Source organism: Mesoplodon bidens (assembly GCF_964165515.1).
Source record: "Mesoplodon bidens genome assembly, chromosome: 10".
In the NCBI taxonomy this organism is placed as follows: domain Eukaryota; kingdom Metazoa; phylum Chordata; class Mammalia; order Artiodactyla; family Ziphiidae; genus Mesoplodon; species Mesoplodon bidens.
Window position 1 is genome coordinate 69,506,557 of NC_138172.1, and position 23,964 is coordinate 69,530,520.

Sequence of the window (23,964 nt, forward strand, 5' to 3'; positions counted from 1 at the left end):
TTACTTTAGCTCCCGGGGCAACTCCTTTCCTTGCTTTTACTTACTTGGTGTGATCTCGGCTCCCAAGCCCCTTCATCTTTTTGGTTGCCCTACTCAGCCTTACTCCAGCCTCCCACTCCCAGCCCTCCTGGCCCCTGTGCTGGGAGTAGAGGGCTGTGCTCGGGGGCGGTGGGGGTGGGGGGGAAGGTCTGTGTTTGCCGCTCCTGCAAACCCCGCCTGATTTACTGGCCACTCACCGTAAGTCTGTCTGGTCATTACCGTGGCTCCGGCTGCCCACTGGCTCTGCCACACCTCGCCAGACTTGCAGCCTCTTGAAGATGGATTAACTCCGCACTCCCGTGGGACCACCACACGACCACCTCAAGTCCCCAAGTTGCCCTTTGCTGCACAGGCTGCATTTTTTCTGCCATAATCACAGGCAGTGGCACCGACTGGAGGGCAAGACAGGGTTTGGTGGGGGGTGGCGGACAAGTGGTGTTAAGGTCTGCCTCTCAGCCCCAGCAGTGCCCAAGTCCTCGAGATGGCGCCCACCATGGTTTGCCTTAGGAAGCACTTTGCTAACGCCTTACTCCCCACCTAAGCTGGGGGCTTACCTTCAGGCCCCTCTCCTCCCTTGCATCCTGAATGCCACCCCACTGCCCCCAGCTGCCACCAGATCATGACATTTACTCAGCACACAGAAGCAGCCAGGGTGGTCTTTATTGCCTTTCCCTTGGGCTAAGCCAACACAAAGCCCTTCTGGAGACTCAAGCCCCACAGCAGGAATGGGAGGCGAGAGGGGCTGGGCCAACAGGAAGCCCTGCTCCGATGTCTGGGTCAGGGAGAAATGGCCCTTGTACCTTGGTCCTCTTGAGGTTTGAAGGGCCTGCTTGGCTGTGACCACGGAGCTGAGGGGAAGCCTGTGCTGACTGGGGAAATCTCAGGCTCACAGGGTCCAGTAGGTGTAGATAAGCGTCAGAAGGAGGAAGATGGCCACAGACAGCAGCATGTTCTTCCGGTTCTCCTGCCGAAGCAACTCCAGCTCCTTCTCTGGAAGGAAAAAGGGTGGTGGACAGGTGGTCTGGGCCCATCTGCTACTCTCATCTGCCTCCACCTATCCCACCAATGGGTACACACACTGCTGAGCACAGAGGTGTTCCCTCCCAGCTGCCTCCTTATCCATAAAAGTGACTGTCCTCCTCGATCTGCCCAGATTTGGCTACAGATCCTGACCCCAAAAAAGCCCCAACCCCCAATGGTGCTCAACCATTTCTTTCCAAATGCAGTTGAAGATGGAGTATGTGAGGGAGACACAAAAAGGCCACACCTAAAAGCCAAGCTAGGTGGTGGCATGGCCTCACCAGGTGAGTCCTCTGGCCCGTCACTGGGTGCCCCCATGGTGCTCCTCCTTCCCGGGTGTCTCATCTGGTCAATTAGAGACTGAGGGCAGCTGGGACCTCCTTGGGCCTGACACTGGAGTAGGGCAGGGACAGGGTGGACCCACACCACCAGTGCTTCTAGTCCTGCCCTGCTGGATGCCCAGCTCAGCAGGAACGAGGTATGCTAAGACGAGGAAGTTTGTGCCCGCAAGGCAGTCAGGCTGCCTCTAGAGGAAGCAAGCCCTGCTATTCTACAGCCTGTATCCATTCATATGATACACAGGTGGTTGGTATTCTGTGAGGGCTCACTTGAGTGGTAAATGCTACAATTTTGTGTGAAAATTGCTAGGTTTGAGAGGGAACCGATGTCCCATCCCTCCCTGTGTGAGGAAGCAGGGAGATACCTGCAAACCAGCTCTGGGCAGGCCAGACGGGACCCGGGTAGGGGTATGTGACAGGCACCGTATGTGACAGGCACCGTGCTAACAGTGTTGATTCAACCTGGTTCCTACAGGAGGCTCCCTGCCATATGGACTATTCTAGGGCTGATTCTCGGCCAGGTCTGGCCCCTCAGGGTGAATAGAACAGACAAGCCTGAGAGGCCTCTGCAGACCCATTTCCTCCCGGGCTGCTGGGGGCAGCGCCCAGCAGCCTCCCTCTAGCTCCGTGCCCTGTCTGGGCTCTACCTGGCTCTGCACCCAGCACCCAGAAGGTGGCAGCATTGCTCCACTCAGTAGCCCTTCACAGCACCCCAGTGGGAGGTTCATCCTCCACCCTGGACCCCAAAGACCCTATTCCCATCACTCCATTGCAGGGTTTTCCTGGGAGAGAGTGGAGGTCTGGGAGGAGGGGGCGGGGAGGACAGACCTCCCAAGTCAGGGTGGATGTGAGGATCTCTTCACCTGGCCACAGCCATAACCCTTCATCCCACAGGAGAAGAACAGACCCACAGGACTCTCCATCTCCCTTGGAACAAAGGAACAAACTTGCTCTTCCAGGATGCTGGGCCTTCAGTTGGTTCCTGCAACCCCCTGGGGGCTGGCTCTCTCCCAAAGAATGCCCTTGACCCCCATCACTTTGTGATCCTAGGACGTGAGGGTGGGGCTGGTAATGGCAGGGAGCTTTCTTACCATAGTTGGAGGCTTTGTTCATCAGGCTGCTTTTCTCCTTCTCCAGAGAACTCCTGTGAGGGGGAAGGGGTCAAAATGGCTCAGGCCCTTTTTCTTTTTCCCACCTGAGGGGCAGCTGGCACACCAGAGCAAGGGAGACAAGAGGAACATGGGCTCAGGTCTCTGGTGGCAGGGGGATGGGAGGGGTGGCAGTTGAGGGCTGGGGCCCCAGGACAGATCGGAAGGACTGGGGGATGTCGGGAGGAGCATTACCTGGCCTCTGAGCTCAGCTCTGCCCCATAGAGCCTGGAGTTCACAGCCTCCAGGTCTCTCCAGCATCGTGACAGCTTCTTCTCCAGCCCATCTATCTGAAAGACACAGCACACCCAGCAGGTAGAGATGGGTGGCAGAGCCTTTCAATTTTCAAGACAGCTGGGATCCTGGGAGCGGGAGGAGGGAGCCTCTAGGAGTCTTTAAACTAGCAACTATGTTTTGCTGTCCTCTGCCTCCACGTGGTGCAGGCTGACCCCGGCTAGAAACAGCTTTGAGTGTTGCTCAGGGTCTCCAAGCTGCCCTGACTCACTGGGCCAAGCATGGGTTGGGGCAGATAGGAGCAGCCCCCCCAGTCAGCTGTCTCCCCAGCACAGGCCCCAGTTGGGCCCCACAGCAGGAGCAACCAGAGCCCTGAATGTGGCAGGCACAGGCGGCTCCTAGAATGAAACGAGACGACGCAGGAAGCCTCTGCCTTTCCAAAGCATTCCACGCGTGATTAGACATCTAGGGGCCAAAAAGCAGAGGCATGTTTTCTTGTTGGTACACTTCATCTTAAAGTAACCTAAGCTGTAATAATACACATTTTTCCATGAGATTCAATAAAAGTTACTGACAGTACAGCTCATGTTAGTTTCTGACTCGGTTCTTGCGCAAAAGCATTGACCATCATCAAGATAGCTTAACTTGGGGGGCAAAACAGCTAAGCTCCTGAAAGGCTGCATGCCAAAGGTACCAGTTCTCCCATTTGTTTTGATTATAGTTTCAGAGATGTGTTCTTGGGGAAATAATTTGAGTTATGGGGAAATGTTTTATGAAATACTGGACTGGATCATCCAAGGTCCTGGTATCATGCATTTGGCTTTGAAAGTTCATCTGTGTCCATCTGTCTCCAGGTGTCTGTCTAATCGGCCACCTCTCTAGGCCCGGGCCTGTTCTTCTTGAACCTCTGCCCTGCTGGTGGGAGCCTAGATCTCAGTGGGTGGGAGTTCAGAGGGCCCTGTGTCCCTCACAGCAGCTGACTGAATAGTGCTTTGGGTCCAGCTAACGCTTGATTTTCCATATGACTTCACTCATTCTCACCGCGTCCCTGGGAGGGATAGCGAATACTGATACAGGCTCTACTTCACAAGTGGGAGAACGGGTCCTCCAAATGGAATGACTTTTCTGAGGAGTCACAGTGGAACACTTCTTTCCTTATCGGTCTCAGCCAGTTCTCTGCTCCAGTCCTTTCTGGAGCGGCCCCTGGACAGACGGTAATCAATGACTGCAACTACGAATCCCAGCATCCCTGGCCAGTGTTCTGGGGCCAGTGTCAGAGCCGCACTTGAAGACTCTGGGCCTTCTGCCCCTCCCCCTGGCCAGTACCCATCCCGGCCATTCTGGGTCAGCTACTTTCCCTCGTCCCAACGCCCAGCCCAAAGGACACACCATCTACCCACTTCCCTGCAGCCCCAGCCTGCTGCCAACTCCAGCTCTGGAAGCAGGGCCCGGTGGGAGGGAGCAACTGCAGAGCCTTGAGTTAACTGCTTGGTTAATTGTGTCACTTCTCTGCTAACGGGCACCAAAGGGAGGGCTGTCCTGGGAAACAGCCCCAGCCAGGAGATGGGGCCTGTGCCTGGGAGGCCAAAGGCCATGCTGAAACCTGCGCTGTAGGGAAATGAGCACTGGGAAGCCAGGCTCAGGGAACAGCAACAGCCTGATGTGAAGGTTAGTGGAGACGGAGCTGGGAGGAGCAGGTGCTTCAGGCCACCATGAAGCCTGCCCTTCATAGCAGTACCCCCAACACACACAGCCAGCCCCTCAGTACCCTAAGACTTGCTGTTTCCACTTCCCAGTGTAGAAACCACAAACAGAGCACCAACTTCCACGCTGGGTCCCACACAAAGCTTGATTCTTGCTCTATCTCCTCCGTGAAGCCTTCTCTATGGCCCTTGGCTGGAGTGGTACTGCCTCCTTCCCCCCGGCTGATTAACCACGCCTTCTCTCATGAAGCTGAGCGCGTATTGTGTCATCCAGCTACATGGGTCCAAACCTCATCTTGCCAAACTCTAGGAGACCCTAGGGCAGATGATGTAAACCTGCAGCCCAGTGGTCAAGTCTAGCCCAGATCGGCCCACACCACTTGTGTATGTGACTGCTGGGCCTCTCAGGATGCCTGACTTTGTAGCTCCTGTCCTAGAAGGCCTGGCCCACTGCAGTCCTTGTGTTTGTAGCCATGGAGGAATGAGTAGGGTTGGGTGTGGGTGGGGCCCAGGGGCTGGGCTTCATGTGGCACCGGGAGTCTAAAATCCTCCCCTCATGCCCAAGGAAGCTGGAAGAAGCTAGGAGCAGCAGCTGTATGTGCACATAGATTATGTACTTTGGGGATTACCCGGTGCAAGTATTAGTCCTAGGTTAGATTTCTCCCTGCCCCACCTTCGGCCAGCCCCTGGTTTGCATGTCATCCTGGGGAGGAAGTTGGGGGACTTCCATCCCTAAACACCTCTACAAGGCTACCAAGGGCCCAAACGGGATAACTGGGCCAGAGCGAGGCCAAGAACTCACGCTCAGCAAAACCTTTACATTGAGGTTGGCAAACCACAAGTGGCCAGGCTGGTCTGCTGTCATGCTCTGGGCAGGGCCTGCGGAGCTGGCAGCTAGAGGCCTTTATCTGAACGAGCCCAATGTATCTGCAGTTCCATGAATACCCCACTTTCACTTACCACTTTTTAATGAGCTTAAACAGACTAACAAATCAAGGTTTTAGGGACTCAAGTTCTAACCTCCCTCTATGAATATTTATGTCCTGCTGCAGCTCTCTCTGATTCCCTTCTAAGTATCAAGTTCTCCTCCTTTATAACCCAGCTGCTTGATATGGGCTGAGTGAGGGGGAGTCTGGGACTGTCAGGAGGCTCTTCAGTAGGCCACAGACCCATCCTCAGAAGGTGACCCCACTGACAGTTAAACACCCTGCAGCATTTGTTGATGCAGAAGCCAGTTCTCAAGCAGCTATAATAACGGGTGCCAACATTCTAGTGACCTACTGGCCGCAGATAAGGCAGGGAGGGAGGGTCAGGATGCATCTTTTAGTTGTGGCTGGGGTTGGGAGTGGTGGCTACAGAGCAAAGCTAGCCCAGCAAGATGGACCCAGAAATAGGGGAGAGGACCCAGGAAGTGGGTCTTAAAAGAAGCCCCTAGTTGGCTTTTCAGTCAACTCTCAATGACATGCACATAGCTAATGCACTTCACAGATTCCCCAAAACAAATCTATAGTCCTTGATTAGCTTCCTCTCTGCCCCCAGGCTGAAGGCAACAGAGGACAAGATAGCCAGGACCAGGAGAGAAAACACGGGTTAGGACCAGAATAAGGAGACAAATGTCAAGAAGATTCTGGAAGCATAAGGGTCAGAACTGGGCAAGCAGTTGGGAGCCCAAGTGCTCAGAAGCCTGAAATTGTAGTTCCTGAAAAATGTGGTAATAAGGAGTGGGGGCTGTAATCAGATGCCTCAGCTGGCCGTTCACTTGCCGTGCGTCTAGGTGACTTCCTTAATTCGGTGCCTCAGTTTACTCATGTGTAAAACAAAGATACTAATGTTTCCTATTTCAAAGAATTGTGAGGATGACGTGAGGCAATACGTGTACGATCCTTAGTGCCTAACGCACAGAGTGATGGCAAAACAAGTGTTTGCTAGCATTATTATCAGAATGGTTTTCATTAGATCTGTAGGGAAAAGAAAGAAAATTGAGTTAATATGTGGCAAGAGTAAGAGGAGGTAGAAGCCGGGGTGCGTGGTGGAGAGTACTCTCCATTGGTCACTGGCTGGCAGCAGCAGGGAGGGGAGCCCCTCTGGCTCAGATATGGCCATCCTGATTCTATGGAGGGGTTCAGCAGGGGTGGGGCCTGCAGGTGGACCATCACAATAGCAATGCCTCTACAGGCCAGCCTCTCCAGCTGGCTTGGGACACGGCATGCTGGGAACCTCATGATCCTGCCGGGGGTTGAAGCTGGGGTGGGGTCTGGAGCTGGTGCCAAGTTGTAGAGGCTCGGCCTGCTGGAAGCTGAGGATGAGAGGTCTAGGGCAGCGTCTAAGGGCAGAACAGACTCAGGTGTGGTCTGGGCCCTGGTGGGCATCTGAGGAGACGTGGAATAGCAGGTGAAACCTAGCAGCTGGAGTGCAGGTTCACTGACGCCATGGCTCTACAGCGCCTGGTGCCCAGCTAAGCTGGGAGCAGGAATGCAAAGCCCCAGGACTAAGGCAGGAAGAAGCCCCAACAAAGAGATCCGACCAACTCCAATGGGAAGAGGAGGTTACACTCTGGAGGCCAGGGAGGCTCCCAGGACTCCTGCCCAACAGGCTGGATAGTAGGTCAACTGGCAGGAAGGGCACGGCTGACCCAACTGGTTCAGTTCTGGGACTTCCCTGGAGCTGCAGGGGGCAGCACTGCTGGCTGTGACTGTCACAGGTAAAGTAATAGCCCAGGTAGGGACTGAGACTGGCACTCATTCAGGCACAGAGCCGGGGCAGAGAGTGGATGCCCCCGATGTACAATAACATGGACACAAGGAGTGTCCATGCATTACGTTTATACTCAGAAGACCAAGTGTCCATTTTTATACAGGAAAAAAGAACAGTATGTCTAAGTCACTGCGATGACAGTCAGTAGGTGAAACGGCTGCAAAGGGACCCAAGGAATCAGTAAGGCAGTGGTGTGAGCTCCATAACAGTTAGCCAACTGTGTGGCACGTCAAATAGAGCTGAGGACCTGGTAGGTGTTGTGTAAACCTGTGTGCAAGCAGTTCAGGGGACTGGGAAATAGGTGGTGAATATGCAGGGTGTCCTGGTGGGAAAGTCTACTCTTGACCCCAAGACCAGAAGTAGCTAAAACCTGCTCATGGAGACTGCTGGTCTGAGCCTCGGCAGGGAAGAAGGGAGGAGAAGAAAGGGAGAAAAGATATATGGGGCAGGGAGTGGGAAGGAGCAACCCTCACGTAGGAGGGAGTTGAGGGCCCCAGGGGAGGCCCTGGAGACAGGATCCAGGAAGTTTGTACTTTAGCAGGAAAGGCCCACGAGGGATTCCTCCACAGTCAGGATGGGAACCGCTGCCTTTCTTAACCAGGCACGGACTGGGGGATCGGAGCCTGGTGGGTGGCTTCAAGAGTGGGCAAAGGAGCAGGCTCAGTGAGGAGAAGTATAAGACCAAGGATTCTCCACAGAGGTGGGGATGTTTCCTGCAGAAGAACTCGAAGTTCTGAAGTCAGACTGACAGTCAAGGTCAGCAGAGGCCCCGACCCCAGCCAAGTGGGGCCACCGCTCCTGCTGGCAGTCATCAGAGCCAGGGTCTCTTCCTGCGGCCTTCCTCCAGGACCCCTCCCTCAGAAGCAGCTCTGAGCACTCGGCTGGCAGTTCAGTAGCCCTGAGACAGCTAAGCAAAATCGCCTCTGCCACCTGACTTGGGGAACAACACCCTACTCTCAGAGCTTTAGGGAAGTCTCCCTGGAGTCCTATATGCCATAAAACCACTGTGTTAAGAGAAACTGTAAAATTCTCCTGGAATCCATGGGTGGCGTCTTTTCAGGAATGTGGAGCCTCCCAGTACGGAAGCCCAGAATGAGGCCTCTTTGGGGGCAGGGAAGGTGAGTGCCATCTCGCACACAGATAAGTGCCCAGTGCCCAGGTCAGGCCAGGTCCGCGGGGGGCCAGCTTCAGGTCTGGCTGCTGCCAAGGCCTCCCAGCAGCTTTTTTCCGCCAACAAGCACTACTGAAGGTGGCTGAATGGTGCTCCCACAAGCATCTTGAAAGCCTGGGAGGTGGCTCCCTGCCCACTCCCTAAGGAGCCACTGTCTAGGGCCAGACTTTCTTCTGGGAAAGGGCAGAGGCACCCTTGGGGCTTGGCACTGCCAAGCTAGCCACTGTGCTTTCTGGTTTAGGAAGTTGTTTCCTGTCTTGCTGGCCTTGCTCTTGGGAGATTCTGGGCTGTGAGTGACAAAAAGTGGCTGGGAATGAGTTAACCTCAGGAGTCAAGCAGCGGTCATGGGGCATATCCTGCACCTGCCTGGCCGGGTCCTTGCTGGGCACCAAGACCTAACAAAGAGCACGGTGTCAAGGTACCTGAGCTCAACTCAAATCATGGACTTTCACGTGTCTGGATGGCACAGCACAAGTCAGAACAGCCTCTGGAAGCCCAAAGTCCACAGTAATACCAGTAGCAGCCAACACTACGGTAGCAGGCATATGTGCCAGGCACTGCTCTAAGCACCTCACACGACTCCCTCACAGGACACTCACAATAACCCTGGCGGGAGAGGAGTAGCATCAGTATCCACACCCTGTGGATGAGGAAACTTGGGCTGCGGGGATGAAGTAACTTGTCCAGGGTCACGCAGCCAGTACCCAGGGGAGCGGGCGGTTGGGAGTCGGTGCTGTGAGCTACCAGCACACATGGGAGGAGCTCAGAGGCACCAGCCCGGAGCCACTCTTAGCTCCTGGGCGTAAACTCCGCTCCTTACACCCTGGGCCATGCGGTTTGTGGGCAGCTTCCCGTATGCTCCCCAATGTCTGCATCAACTCTGCAAGGAAGGGACTTTTTACAGTCTCCCCTTTACAGGGGAGCAAACTCCCACACGGAGAATTTAAGCAACCGGCCCTAGGTCGTGTCACTGGGAAGTGGCAGAATTGGGGTCTGAATCTGGGTTTTTCTGCTTCAGAGCTTATGCTCCTTCCACCTCTTCAAGCTCTTCCTCCAAAATCCCTCGTGAAAACATTCATGACAAAGAAGGGTTCTGTGGAACAAAATCATTCCACATCCCAGTCGAAACCCATCTAAGCTTGTTGATCTGGCTTTAACAGATTCTCTACCCTGAATAATCTTGTATAAGGGCTTTGCTTGCTTTCTGTCCACATAACAGATACTCACTGTGAGGGGAGAACCTGATTGAAATCTGTTTGCTTGGAGACAGTGAGCGTCTCCAAGCCCAGCGTCTGTCCTCACACTGAAAGCAATTACTCTCTAACTCTGGGCTTCACGGACATACCAGGCACCCTCCCCCAAACCGCCTACGCTGCCAAAGCACCCTCCAAAACACACACAAAACAGACCCGGGTTTGAGAAGGAAAAAGGTGGGCTAGTTGGGCCTGATAAACCCTCCTTTCCCCAAAGTCTTTCTTCTCACTTGCTAATAACTCACAGCCCGGAGAGTGGTGTCAGCTGTTTCAACTCCAGCCCCAGCAGTCTGGGAACCGGATTTCTGGAAATCCACTCATTTTCACATGTCAGGGAAGCCCCAAAATGTTTATTACAATGGGTAGAGAAGCCGGACCACCTGCCCAGATGGCCTCTGGCAGGAGATCAGGGGCTTCCCATCTGGGGCCTTGAGGCCACACAGCCAAGTGACATGGGGGTCATGGGCCTTGATTTTCCAGGTGACTATCCTCAAACCCCAAAGGACCGATTACCCTGATACCGCTTAAGGGATGTTCTTCTGTGGAGGAGGCTCTGTGAGGGCAGAAAACAAAAACCTCCGCCATGGCTCCCAAATCATCAGAAGTTTCTCTCCCAGGCTGGGCAGATGAAGACAATAAACCTCCCCGATTTTTAATCAATGAACAACTTTCAGGAAAAGCAGAGAGCCAAGGGACTTGTCATTTCTCTGGAGAGTCACCTCCCGCCCCAGGTCAAGAACGTAGAGGTCCTCCTGAAGCCCGCGCAAGCTCCGAGGGCTTCTGGTCTCTGAGAGGCTCTGCAAGCAGAGCCACGTCAGTCCTCATCTGAAGCCTTCAGCTGTCCCTGGGCCAGAACGTTGTCTGGGGTTTCTTTTCTCTTCTTTCCCCCAATATATATTTTTTGATAAAGTAGCAAAAGCTTCTTCATCACTGAAAGGCTCAAAGCACTTTTCCAGAATTGGCATCCACCCCGTGCCTTATGAATTCATTAATTAAGATGCTGGCAAACAGCCACTCCACACATGCTGACATCCAGCCGTGTTAGGTAATGAGGTTTTAGTCTCCTGACCCCCATCAGATGGAGTGGAGCCAGACGCAGGCTGCTGAGAGAAATCACCTGCCCAATGGCAACCTGTCGCTTGAGCCTGGCAGCAGGCGAGGCTCATTTAATGGTCAGCCGCCCTTGAACTGTGTCTGCAGGCCTCAAGCCTTTCTCCCAGCCCTGACTGGGCAGCCGCCAGCAAGACAGTGTCCAGCCGCCTGCTCCACTGTGGCCTCCTGATCTCTCACCAATGAACCACTCAACTGGGCCCAGAAGTCAGGGGTGAGGGTTCAAGTGCCTCCTCTAGCCTCTCAAAACCAATTCAGTAAATATTTATTGAGAGTCCACTAGGCTGCTTCTATCCCTTGTCTCAGAACACTGGTAGGTTCCTGTCAGCCTTGTAACAGCCTGTTCCAGGACTGAGACTGTCTTCATCCCCACTTAGTGCTCCTCCCTGCCCCCAGGGAGCTCACCGTGGTGGCTGACACTACACAATCACAAGTGTCCACACTCCTCTCCTCCTGGTGCTCATCCTGCTTTGGCCATTTTCTCCACTCAACCTACCACCTGCCCTTCATCGTCACTGATCCTGGCCCCTTTTTCTGATAAGAATTCCAGTGAATTTTAAATGACTCCCATTAGGGCTTCCCTGGTGGCACAGTGGTTGAGGGTCCGCCTGCCGATGCAGGGGATGCCGGTTCGTGCCCTGGTTCGGGAAGATCCCACATGCCGCGGAGCAACTGGGCCCATGGGCCATGGCCGCTGAGCCTGTGCGTCCGGAGCCTGTGCTCCGCAACGGGAGAGGCCACAACAGTGAGAGGCCCGCGTACCGCAAAAAAAAAAAAAAAAAAAAAAAGACTCCCATTAACTTTTATTCCCTCTAGCAGATACTATTAGTTGGCCAACACAACATTGATTCCCTATCCCTCCTCCTTTGCCTGCCTCCACCATAGAAGTAAGAAAAGCTCAACAGATGCTTTCCCAGCCTCACTGCAGCCAGAGGTGGTCATGACCCAGTTCTGGCCAATGAGATGTTCCAGAAGTCGGCTGGGAGATGACTGAGAGAGCTTATGCTTTGCTGATAAAAGGGACAACGATTGTTATAGTTCCTTTTTCTTTTTTCCCTGACTTAAAGTTGAATATGATGACTGGAGCTGTGGCAGCTATCTTGTGACTAAGAGGAAACAGCTAGGAGAATGCAGAAACACCAGCTCTGACACAGCTGAGCCTTTGAACCAATGCCAGTAGCCACCTCCCTCCAAATTTCTTGTGATGGGAAAAAGTATATTCTTGTTTGATTAGGTCACTGAGGTCAGTTTTCTGTAACCTGTAGCTAAAACCTTTCCAAACTGACAGATTTTTGTACTAGGGACCAGATCCAACCAAGTTATCCCCTTAAAGATGTCAGCTAAGACACTGCACATCTGTTAACTAAAGACCAACTGGCTGTTGAAACATTTAAGACACTAAGAATGGTCCAGCTGAGGAAAAAAAGTACAATGACCAAATAACAGCTCATTACTATCAGAAATTTAAAAACAGGGCTTCCCTGGTGCGCAGTGGTTGAGAGTCCGCCTGCCGATGCAGGGGACACGGGTTTGTGCCCCGGTCTGGGAAGATCCCACATGCCGCGGAGCGGCTGGGCCCGTGAGCCATGGCCGCTGAGCCTGAGCGTCCGGAGCCTGTGCTCCGCAACGGGAGAGGCCACAACAGTGAGAGGCTCGCGTACTGCAAAAATAAATAAATAAATAAAAAACAGGTTTTACATCAGCCAAAATCCTATCAGTTTAGACTGAAATGCATCCTTTCCCTCGGCCAGAATCCTCCTATCAGTTTAGACTGAAATACAACCTTTCCCTCCTCCCACACAACTTGAAAATCAGTACCAGAGCTGGTGATTTCTCACCTGAATTATAATTCTCTCATTATTCAGACTAAAACTCATAGCCAGTTTTTCCCAAATCTGAGATCTCACAAGGTGGCAAATGAGTTGGATAAAAAGGTCTTGAAAGGAGCCACAAGTTGGGAAGGCTGGGAGGTGCCTTGGTGTCCTGGGAGGTGACTGCCCAGTACAGCTGGCCCCAGCCAACCCTCAGGGGGAGTGCTCAGTAATTGCTTCATTACAAGTGGAGGCTGTTTGCAGGTGCTGAGATCACTCACTTGTGGGAGTTTTATTGCACTTGTCAGATTAACATTTTTGATTAAATCACCACTTCATTGGCTTTGAGCACACGACTTTTAATAACAGGACAATATCTACTGCTACTGAGCACCAGCACACATTCAATACTCAGATCCACAGGGGGCAAAGGAGGAACAATGTGAGGAGATGGCTAGATGCCAAGTTTTTTCTCAGGTGCACAGTGGCAGAGCTCAAATCTTAGACTATCCAAGCAAAAGGTAACCTAGACATCAAGATGGCCAATGTAAATATCTATATTGGTATTGATAGGTTAAGAAAATAAAGGGGTGAAGGTGACTGGTATACGGCACTAGGAGAGCACGTACCCCACCAAATTCAAAACACTTTTAAAACCCGTGTCAGCCAAACAAAAGACATCTATGATCATCTACGATCTATATGTGGACCACAGTCAGCGAGTCTTGTGTCTGTAACCCCTGGTGAAATTCAAGTCCTTCATGTTACAGATGAGGAAACTAAAGTCCAAACAAGGGGGCTGACTTAGCCACGATGGAAGGACACGAAAGAACTACGAAGGCTACTGATAAGAAAGCACTGTCTGTTGATTATCCACCCTGTGATGCACGTGCTATGGGCACTTTACAAATACTGTCTTATTTAATCCTCAAAACTACACTGTGAGGTAAGATGGAGTCTGCTGAGGAGAAGTGGGCTGTCCACTAAAATACACTCTTCTTCCACAGCAATGGAGCTGTAGTTGGGCACATGGCCTCCTAGCTGATGAATGCATGTCCCACCTACCCCTTGCAGGCTTTGCATTTTAGCTGCATCTTTGCCAACGGGAAGTGGGCACTCTGGGCCCAGAATTCTTAAGACAGTGGGTGTGCTTTCTCCACTCTCTCTTTCCCACCAGTGGATACCTCAATGGAAGGCAACCTAGTTTCATTCATGAGGTGACAACAGGCCCTGGCCCCCAGCAGAGCCACAAGACGGAAGGAATATGGCAGAACCAACACTGTCCTGGTACTCTAGACCAGGGGTTGACAAACAATGGTCTGTGGGCCAAATACGGTCCATGACTTGTTTTTGTAAATAAAGTTTTATTGGAACACTCTCATTAATTTATATACTGCCTATGGCTGCTTTTGTGCTAAGACATCCTATCTGAGTACAGCTGAGTCTCATTATTTGTGGTAGTTATGTTCTATAAGGTTGCCAACAATGAATTAGCAAATACTGAACCAGGTTAGGTTCTGGTGAGCCTCTGGTCACAACATTTTTATCAGCTGATCAATACAAAACCTTGTTTTGTCTGTGCTTCTGTTTAAAGAGACCTTATTTAATACATATTGTTGATTAATTAACACTGAACTCACATCCAACAGGACTATAACTCATGCCTGAGAAAGCTTATCTAACACACATATTTTCTCCATAAGGCATGTCACAGCCTTCTTACACTTTGGAAGACTAAATAGCACTTCAGCACTACACTCGAGGGCCATTTTAAACAGCAAAATCACCAAGAAAAGCACAAAAATGCAAGAAACTTGGCAGTAAATACACCAGAAAAAGGACACTTGTTTACAGCACACAGAAGAGCTGAAAAATAAGACACAGCATTGCCTTGTTCCACCTTAACTAGACACATGGGTCTCAGGTGAATCAAATCTTGACGCTTTGAGTCAGCCTGTTAATTACTACAAAAGCATTTCGAGGACTGATTTGGGGGTTACAAGTACATTTTAGTAAGTAGACAAATGCACAAATATGGAATCTGTGAACAATGAGGATCAACTGTAGTTGCAACAGAGACCATATGGCCCACAAGGCCTAAAATATTTACTATCTGATCCTTTATAGACAACATCTGCCGATCCCTGCTCTAGCCTGTTAGAAAAAAAACAAACAACTTTCTTGTTCTTGAAGCCACTGAATTTTGGGGTTTCTCTGTTATAGCAGCTTATCATGTTCTAATACAGGCTATAAAGTCTAGGCTAGTTCCATTTCAGAGTGCCATCTCATTTTAGCATCTATAGTCTCTCTTACAAGGAGATTCACATTTCCATCGTTTTTTTCCCTACCAAGTTGGCCAATATTTCTCAAGGGGTGGTACTAAAACCTCCTGCATAAACACTGGTGTAGCTTGTTAAAAATACAGATTCTTTGTTAAAAATACTCACCCAAGTCCTACTGAATTACTCGGGGTGGGGGAGATTCAACTCTCCATTTTTAAGACAGATGATTCTTAATGCGTTCTTAAGACTGAGAACCACTCAACTGGTAGTAAGCTCAATAAGACAATTACCCAGTATCTTTCTTGCAACCCCAGGGAGGGTGATCTAAGGGAACAGTAACACAGGAGAAACAAGATGCACCAGAAGGCAAATCACCTGTGCTTGATTCTCGGTGCCTCAACCATTTCAACGGTTGGGCTCTACTTGAAACCTCAGGTTCCCCATCTGTAAAAATCTCACAGGCTTGTAGTGAGAGCAAATAAAGTAACAAATAGCGGCTGCTCGATATGCATCAATTTTCTTTCCTTCCATATGCAGTCAATTATTTGTAAGCTCTTTGCGAACATCACCATTCCAGAATTCTCTACAAATTCCCACAGGTTCCCAAAGTAATTTTCAAGCTTCATGCTTTAGTACCCCGGAGGAAAAATTCCCCATCTCAAGGGACAGTTAAGCCACCAGTAATACATTAAACAGTATGGGGTCCCTCACTTCTGGGGGTGCCCCCATCTACAGGTCTCTAACCCTTTGGGATCCCCTCACCTGCGAGTACCCAACCCTTTTGGGTCCCCTTCACTTAAACGTCTCCCCTCAGGGCCTCAAGATTTCGGTGTCACGCCCTCTTTGGTGCTCCCCTTACCTGCCTGTCTCTTCCTCTCTGGAGGTCCCGTGGCCTTCTGTTCCCAGCTCTCGTGGCCCCTCGGGCTCTCCAACCTTCGGTTCCCCCAGCGGGCCGTGTCCCAAACCCACGTCGCCCTCACTTCCTCCCCTCACTCCCTCCTCCAACCTGCAGCCGGGCCGACCCACTACCCCGCCGCGGGGAGAAGGCAGTTAACGACGTGGCCCACCCCCCTTTCTCCCCCTCACCTCTAGTGCGACGCCCAGATTCTCCCGCTTCTTTTTAGTCATGTTACTCGCCGGGTTCCCGGAGTCATTATTGGACTCGCCCACCGGCGGCGCCACGCATGCGCAAACCCCTGTGGTTCTCCCTCATTGGCCGCCGACGTGGCGGGAGGTGGGACTACTGGCGGTGTCCATCTAGTTGAGGGGCGTGGCCAGCTTGGAGCGGCCATGTTTATGAGGGGCAACCGCTCTTTGAGGCTTCAACCTAGCGGGTGGTGGGAAGAGGATAACTAGATTGGCCCGGGAGGAACGACGGCCCACCCAGGGGTGGAGCTGGCCCTTTCCTTACGAATTCAAAGGCACTTTACAGCACAGAGAGGCTGTTTCTTCACCCCGTCGTCTTCTGTACCCTTCTTCCTTTTTGTGACCACCCTGCCCAGTTTGAGGCCAGCTCCCATCCCTTCAATTCTGTCAAGTTCTTTCCGACCTTCAAGGCCCATCCTGAAGCACTGATCCTCCATGAAGCCCCATCTTGAGCCTCTTGGCCCTTTGGGAGCTGATCATGACCTTCTGTTGTTATTCCTCCTTTTTGTCTGTGCTTACTTATTTTTCTTGTTTTATTGTAACAGAAACAGCCTGCAAACGTCACAGAAAACTTTTAAGTGAAAAGCAGCATCCTTTACCCTACTGTTCTTAATACAGTTCCTATATTTGTTTCTGTATATTCCGACCCAGGCTTGGTCTCAGACATTTTTTTATACTGTTGTAATCCTACTGTACGGTATGCTGTAGACCTATGTCCTTTGAAATGGTTTGACTGTGATCCAATGATTAAAAAATAAAATTTTGTATCATGACCCAGTTACCCATATAACTGAAACCAAATTTTCCTGATAAACACCTTTACCATCTTTGATGCATTCAAATATTTTCTAATCTAGTCTATTTCATTAAAAAAAAACTTGGTGGCAGGACACCTATTAATTTTATTTCATGACTCATTAATGGATATTGAACTTCAATTTGGAATAAACATTTTCCCATGTTTTGAAATCATCATTTGCGAAGGCCGTATATGCCACCAAGTGAATACATCCCATTCTTGTACTGGACATTATTATATTGGACGTTACCTCCAAATAATACTAAAGCAAACATCTTTGTGTACATAGCTCTGTCCTTCTGAACTATTATTATTATCGTTTTGCCTTTTATACTGTCATTTATTATGGATACACTGTTAGTCCACAAATGTAATCTCTTTGCCTATTATATATCACACACATAAATATTAGCATACAAATAATATATTCTTCATTTTGAGATTTTTTTCAGTACAGTTTCTGTCTTTATTTTTTACCTTTTGGTTAACCCCTTACCTTCTTCCATCCTCACACATTCACGCAATACTACACATAAGCTCCCTACCCCTATTTCAGCCAGATAACCATCTGAATTATTTCTTTAAGATAAATTCGCACAAGTGGAATTATGGGGTCAAAGACTATGAGACGGGAATCGAAGCTCCTTATTTTCTGGCCAGTTATCTCTCTGTTGGAGTCTGTGTTTCTGTGTGTGAATAATAACCCTGATGCAGTGTTTGGGTGAAAAAAAAATGTTTTCAGATCTGTTTTCTCTTCTTGATAGAGTCATTGAATGATGGAGCAGGAGGGGAACTGAGATACCATCTCGCCTGGACGCCTGACTGAGGCCACAGAGGGAAAGTAGTAAATTCTGTCTGAACAGGTAGCAGGCTGCTCAGAAGTTGTTTAGTGCAGGGCTTCCCTGGTGGCGCAGTGGTTGGGAGTCCGCCTGCCGATGCAGGGGACACGGGTTCGTGCCCCGGTCGCAGAGCGGCTGGGCCCGTGAGCCATGGCCGCTGAGCCTGCGCATCCAGAGCCTGTGCTCCGCAACGGGAGAGGCCACAGCAGTCAGGGGCCCGCGTACAGCAAAAAAAAAAAAAAAAAAAAAAAAAGTTGTTTAGTGCAGTTCTTAACTTAACACCCAGCCCAAGAAAAAATTAATCAAGAACATTGTCCATCAACTGTCAATCAACAGCATTTATTGTCAGAACACTCTTCATATCATTGGTTCTGATCCAGAAAAACCAGAGTCTGTGCTTCCCAATTGTCAGAGGCACAAGCCCAGGGAAGGTGAGAAGAGGAGGAAAAACACTATGTTCTTTTAAAAGTGGTTCCTTCCGCATTTGTTTGGCACCAAGAAAAAGTCACATAGATCTGGGTACGTCTCATGTCAGTCCCATGTCTCTCTTCCCCATTCCCTGTGAAATGATGCGTGAGCTGTCATCCTTCTCCCCAAAGAGCCTTGGATTCTCCAAGCCAAACCTTGTTCCACGGTTCTGCTAATGGGACAAAATACTTGAAGTGGGGCTGGAATGAGAGCCTATGTGGGTTGGAGTGAGGCCAACCGGGATTCCAGTCCCAGCTCTGCCGCTTAGCAGTGGTGTGACTTGGGGCAAGATACTTAAATTTGCTGAGCCTTAGTTTCCATGACTAAAACAAGCTCATTGTGTCAGACTTATAGGGTCATTGTGAGAATTACTAAGTGGTTGGTACTGTGGCTTGTGAGTGACCAGGAGAGACTCAGCAGAACTGATGCACCTGCTGCCAGCTTTTCATTACAGGGTTTCGCTTAGCAGTTGCTGCCATTCATATATTTTGTTATTGTTTTGGTATCAGTTTCTATCAGCTTTGACATTACTGTAAACGATCTGTCATTAGGAGTTTGGGGCAAATACTTGGGTTGTTTCCTGCTATTAAGGATGCGTAGTTTACTGCAAAAGGCAGCCACTAACATACACAAGTGTCTCTCCGCAGAGAGGAGATCCCCTCTTCACCTCTCTACTCATCTTTCCTACTGAGACCATCGATTTTGGGTTTCATGTGCCCAGACACTGCAGGTGGTGGTTATCCCCATGGCGTTGGGGAGGCTGAAAGAGCCCCAGGTAACCCACAGCATTCCTTTCATCCCCGGATACATAAAAGACCAGCTTTGGGGCTTCCCTGGTGGCGCAGTGGTTGAGAGTCCGCCTGCCGATGCAGGGGATGTGGGTTCGTGCCCCGGTCTGGGAAGATCCCACATGCCGCAGTGCGGCTGGGACCGTGAGCCATGGCCGCTGAGCCTGCGCGTCCGGCTCCGCGACCGGAGAGGCCACAACAGTGAGAGGCCTGCGTACCGCAAAAAAAAAAAAAGACCAGCTTTGATTCCCATGGGGGCTGTTTGCTGAGCCTAACGCAGCTTGGCCTGGCTTCGTGCTGTAAATTCTGCCCACACGCAGGTGGGTTACTGCGAGCCAGCTGTCTGTCTGTCTGTCTTTGTTCTCCAGTGAGCTGTGGTCCTGAACTGTCTATCTGGGAGTTTTAGAGCTAAGTTTTTAAGGAAAATCGAGCACTGCACTGGGAGACAGGAGAAATCGGTTAATTCCTGGCTAGGCCAGGTTCTCACTGCATAACCTTGGTCAGGTCAACCCTCCTCTTTGGCTCTCAATTTCCTTGTCTGTGAAATGGGCACAGTGGAAAAACTAGACAGCTTAGATACCCTAGGATTCTTTTTTTTTTTTTTTTTTTTTTGCGGTACGCGGGCCTCTCACCATTGTGGCCTCTCCCACTGCGGAGCACAGGCTCTGGACGCACAGGCTTAGCGGCCATGGCTCACGGGCCCAGCCGCTCCACGGCATGTGGGATCCTCCCGGACCGGGGCATGAACCCGTGTCCCCTGCATCGGCAGGCAGACTCTCAACCATTGCGCCACCAGGGAAGCCCTAGGATTCTATTTTTAATGGCCTTGTTATTTGTAAAGTGCCCAGATTTAAGGCACCCTCATTGGCTATAAGGTAGACATATAAAATAAGAACCAATCATTACCCTCAAGATATCTTCAGTCTAGTTAGAGAGACAGACTGACAACATGAAATAGTGAATGCCAGACAACATATAATTAAAAGCCAGTTGTCTGGTACTTACTGTTGATGCATTAGGAGCTCAGGGGAAAAAAAGAATGCTGTGAGTATTGGGGGTGGCTTTGGAGGCTATGGGTCCTGGAGGATAGACGAGATTGGGTCAGGTGAAGATGGGGAGAGGACACTCCAGAGGGGAACCCAAGGGCTTCTTGTGCCTACAGGAGGTGCCTTTTTCAACTCTGCACGAAAACACTGTATAGGCTAGCCACCGCCCTGGCTTATTTGTCATGGAGACACTTAGGTCAATTTTTCCATCCCTTGTCCCATCTTGGGCTTGCCTGACCCATGGGTCCCAGACCTGGACCCCTACCACTGCCCCGAGGGCACCTTCTCAGAGCAGGAGTGGGGGAGAATGGAATCATTCACTGTCAGAAGCATTTCAGGCAGGAAATGAAGAATTTTGTAGGTGGTTAAAAATACAGTGGAGGCTGATTTATGTTTGAATTTTGTTCCAGGACAGCAGATTACAGCCCAGGTTCTGAGGCAAAGGCAGCCGTGTCTTTATGGACTGCTTAGATCAGTTTTATGTCTTAGTGGTTTTTATATGTTTCAGCTAAGCCAAGATGCTCGAACTTTTTGTCCCATACTTCACTGGGGAACTCATGTACCACTCCTGCACCCAACCTCATTTTCCCATAAATAGAAAAAAAAGCAAAATAGATGAAAATAATGTTTTTGCTTCCTACTTAGCTGGTATCCAGTAATTTAAGCTAAATTAAATCAAATCATAAATAGATGATGAATCCACATGACACCCTGAAGTAGATGTCAGGGAACATCGTGAAAATAAAAGGACAGAAATCTAAGTATTGTTGAATATGCAGATCACTCCATCCCATAATATTTTCTTGATAAGAAGAAATTTCTTCTTTTTTTTTTTTTTTGCGGTGCGCGGGCCTCTCAGTGCTGTGGCCTCTCCCGTTGCGGAGCACAGGCTCCGGACGCACAGGCTCAGCGGCCATGGCTCATGGGCCTAGTCGCTCCGCAGCATGTGGGATCTTCCTGGACCAGGGCACGAACCCACATCCCCTGCATCGGCAGGCGGACTCTCAACTACTGCACCACCAGGGAAGCCCCAGAAGAAATTTCTATCAGATATTAGCACCAAGAAAAGCTATGTGGCTCTTCCTGGCATGCTAACAGGTTTTTACCTCATGGCTACTCTACCTTTTGTAACTGATCATGCTTCGCACTTTTTTTGTTCATGATGAAGCTCAGATCTGAACCTGTTCAAGGATTTTGAGCAGAGGTTTCCACATACTAGCATTCTCCCTGGCTTTATTTTCTTTTTCTACCCTTGTTTTCACTTTGCTCTATCACTTTATCTATTTTTATCTCACTGTATTGTGTGCATTTTGATAAACTACCTCAAATCCTTTTTTAGAACACAAAGGAGCATAAATAAATCAATAAATACATCCTGTGTTTGTAAATATGGCACTTTGTTCTTTCTAAGGCAAATTTTCACATCCATTAGCTCTGTGGGTCCTCACATAGCACTGTAAGGAAAGTTAAGCAGGCTCAGTCACCCTCATTTTGCAGACAAGGAAGCTGAGGTACATCCATGAATAAAATGGTTTGCATAAGAGGACAAACCCACTCTTCCATCTGTATAGAAGATCACCTGAACCCCTCTGAAGAAGGAGACAGGAATATGAAACAGCCCATTAGGTGACCTTTTTGTAGAGATGCGGAATGAGAAGGAGGAAAGTTTGGAGGTCACCACTGGAGAGGACACAAATTGGGGTGACCATTGGCTTCAGAGATTCCTCCAGAGTCCATATCTGTGTTGTCATTTCTACCGCCTCCTGCCTTTTGATAACAAACCCACTCCCACCTGTCACACGGGTGGCATATAACTCAAGCAGGGTAGCCAGTCATAGAACCACATGCTCCTGGCCATAGTGATTCGTTCAGACAGGAGAACACATGACCCAAGCTGGGCCAATAGGAGTTCTTCACTGAGATTTTTAATCTCTAGCTGGGAAATGAAACCTCATCTCAGCTCTGGTTGCAGAGCTGTTGAGATGTGATCCTGGAACTGCTGATAGCTGTGCTCCCTTCTATGAAAAGAGGCTCCTGAGGAGTATAAGGGGAGGCCAGCAGCATGAATAAAGCAGAAGCTGTGAGAGGTGGTGAGAGAGAGTGACTTGTGGATGTTTGGAGCTGAGGTTCCAGGCTCCTTAACCTTGCCCCTCCCAGGATGGAGGCCAATACATCCCCTTTTTTTTTTTTTTTTTTTTTTGCGGTACGTGGGCCTCTCACTGTTGTGGCCTCCCCCGTTGCGGAGCACAGGCTCCGGACGCGCAGGCTCAGCGGCCATGGCTCACAGGCCCAGCCGCTCCGCGGCATGTGGGATCCTCCCAGACCGGGGCACGAACCCGTGTCCCCTGCATCGGCAGGCGGACTCTCAACCACTGCGCCACCAGGGAAGCCCCATCCCCTTTTTTGAGTAAGCTAGTTTGAGCTGGGTTTCTCTCACTTACAGCCTAGAGATTTCTGAATTCATATAGTTTGGAGACTGCGTTTGTTTTTGTTTCTGAGGGAACCCTGAAGTTCTGCTTTTCTGGAATCCAAATTTTGGTCTCCTGTGTCTACACAACTGGGCACTCAATGTTTAAATCTCAGTGTTTAGCTTATGCAAGGGAGCTTAGGCCCTGGGAAGTGATAATAATAATTACCAGCCCATTGTCATGCATCTGTCACTGGAACATAAACAAAGGCAGTAGAGCTTAGTGGTTCAGAATGTGGCACCTGGCTCTGCTGCTCATCAACTGTGTGACCCTAGGCAAGTTACTTAACCTCTGAGTCTCAGATCCCTCATCTGTAAAATGGGGATAAAATAGTAGGCACCTCATAAAATTTTTGTGAAGATTATATTAAAATAATCCATTTCAGCACATAATGCTGTGCCTCATACCTCATTAGCACACCATAAATGTAGCTCAAGTATTTTGGATAATTTTACATGTACTATCCCTTGAGAACTTCTATGAACGTGAAGCAGAACAAATATTCTCGTATTCATTTGGCCAATGAAGACTCTGATGTTCAGAGGGGTTAAGTGACCCATGCAGGCCACATAATAAGTGGAAAAGTCTGGATTCTTGATATTGGAGTCAAATCCAGTGTTCTCTCCTTTGGACCATGTTACCAAGTGGTGCTGTGCTGGCTATTGTCAGGAAGCCAGTTTAACAGCTTATAAAGGGCACTATCCCTCCAGGCACAGAGTCCATTAGCGAAGCCAAATTCTGTCCAGGAGGCTGCTTGCTGAGGACAGAGGATTGGTACTGGAAAGATGCCCACAGAAAAGACTGCTTAAGCTGGCTTCCCTGGTCACCTCCAGCAAGTGTCTATCTATATTCCTCTAACTCTTCATCCTCCCTGTCAGCTCCCAGCACCCACACATCTCACATATAAGAATTCTAGAAGACAGACTGCCAGAATCAGAAAGTAATATAGAGATTGCTCGAGTCCATCCATTCATTCAGCAAACATTTGTGAAGCTTCTACTCTGTGTCATGCATAGTAGATGTTATGGTGAACAAGACACAGATCAAATCTCTCATTTTACAACTGAGAAAAACCAAGTCCTAGGAAGGAAGATGGTTTCCCTAAGGTCTACAGTGAGTTAGTAACTTTGTTAGACATCTAGATGTATCTGCCTAGCTCACAGCAGCACCCCCTTTTCTGAGGTTTACGTGATCTCACCTTCCTTGTCATAGCTGGTTGGACCGGGGGAAAAAAAAACACCTGACTGAAGCTAAGCCAACCAGATTTCATCTCCCAGGAATTTGACCCTGGTATGAGATGCTGATTTCAGCCCAGAGAGAAAGGAACAGAAGGAATGCATGGTCCAATCAATAGTCTATCTATCTCCCCTTGGGTGTTCTACCAGTACCACCCATCCCTTATATCTTTCCTCCTCATTTTGGGAGTTTTGAATGTTTTTTTTTTCTTCTTGCAACAAAAAAATAAATAAACTAAAGTAAGACTGTGTTCAAACTTTTTTTTTTTTTTTTTTTTTTGCAGTACGCGGGACTCTCACTGTTGTGGCCTC

At 49.8% G+C, this 23,964-nt stretch overlaps 1 protein-coding gene across 1 annotated transcript; it reads right to left on the bottom strand.

The window, feature by feature from the left end:
* Nucleotides 1–658: 658 nt before the first annotated feature.
* Nucleotides 659–16,033, bottom strand: CCDC167 (coiled-coil domain containing 167). Its single transcript, XM_081247739.1, has 4 exons — nucleotides 15,950–16,033; nucleotides 2,741–2,835; nucleotides 2,489–2,541; nucleotides 659–1,029 (listed from the first exon to the last, which is right to left on the bottom strand). Exons 1-4 carry the CDS (start codon nucleotides 15,989–15,991, stop codon nucleotides 926–928), a joined length of 294 nt encoding a protein of 97 aa, XP_081103865.1. The 5' UTR covers nucleotides 15,992–16,033; the 3' UTR covers nucleotides 659–925.
* Nucleotides 16,034–23,964: the final 7,931 nt, after the last annotated feature.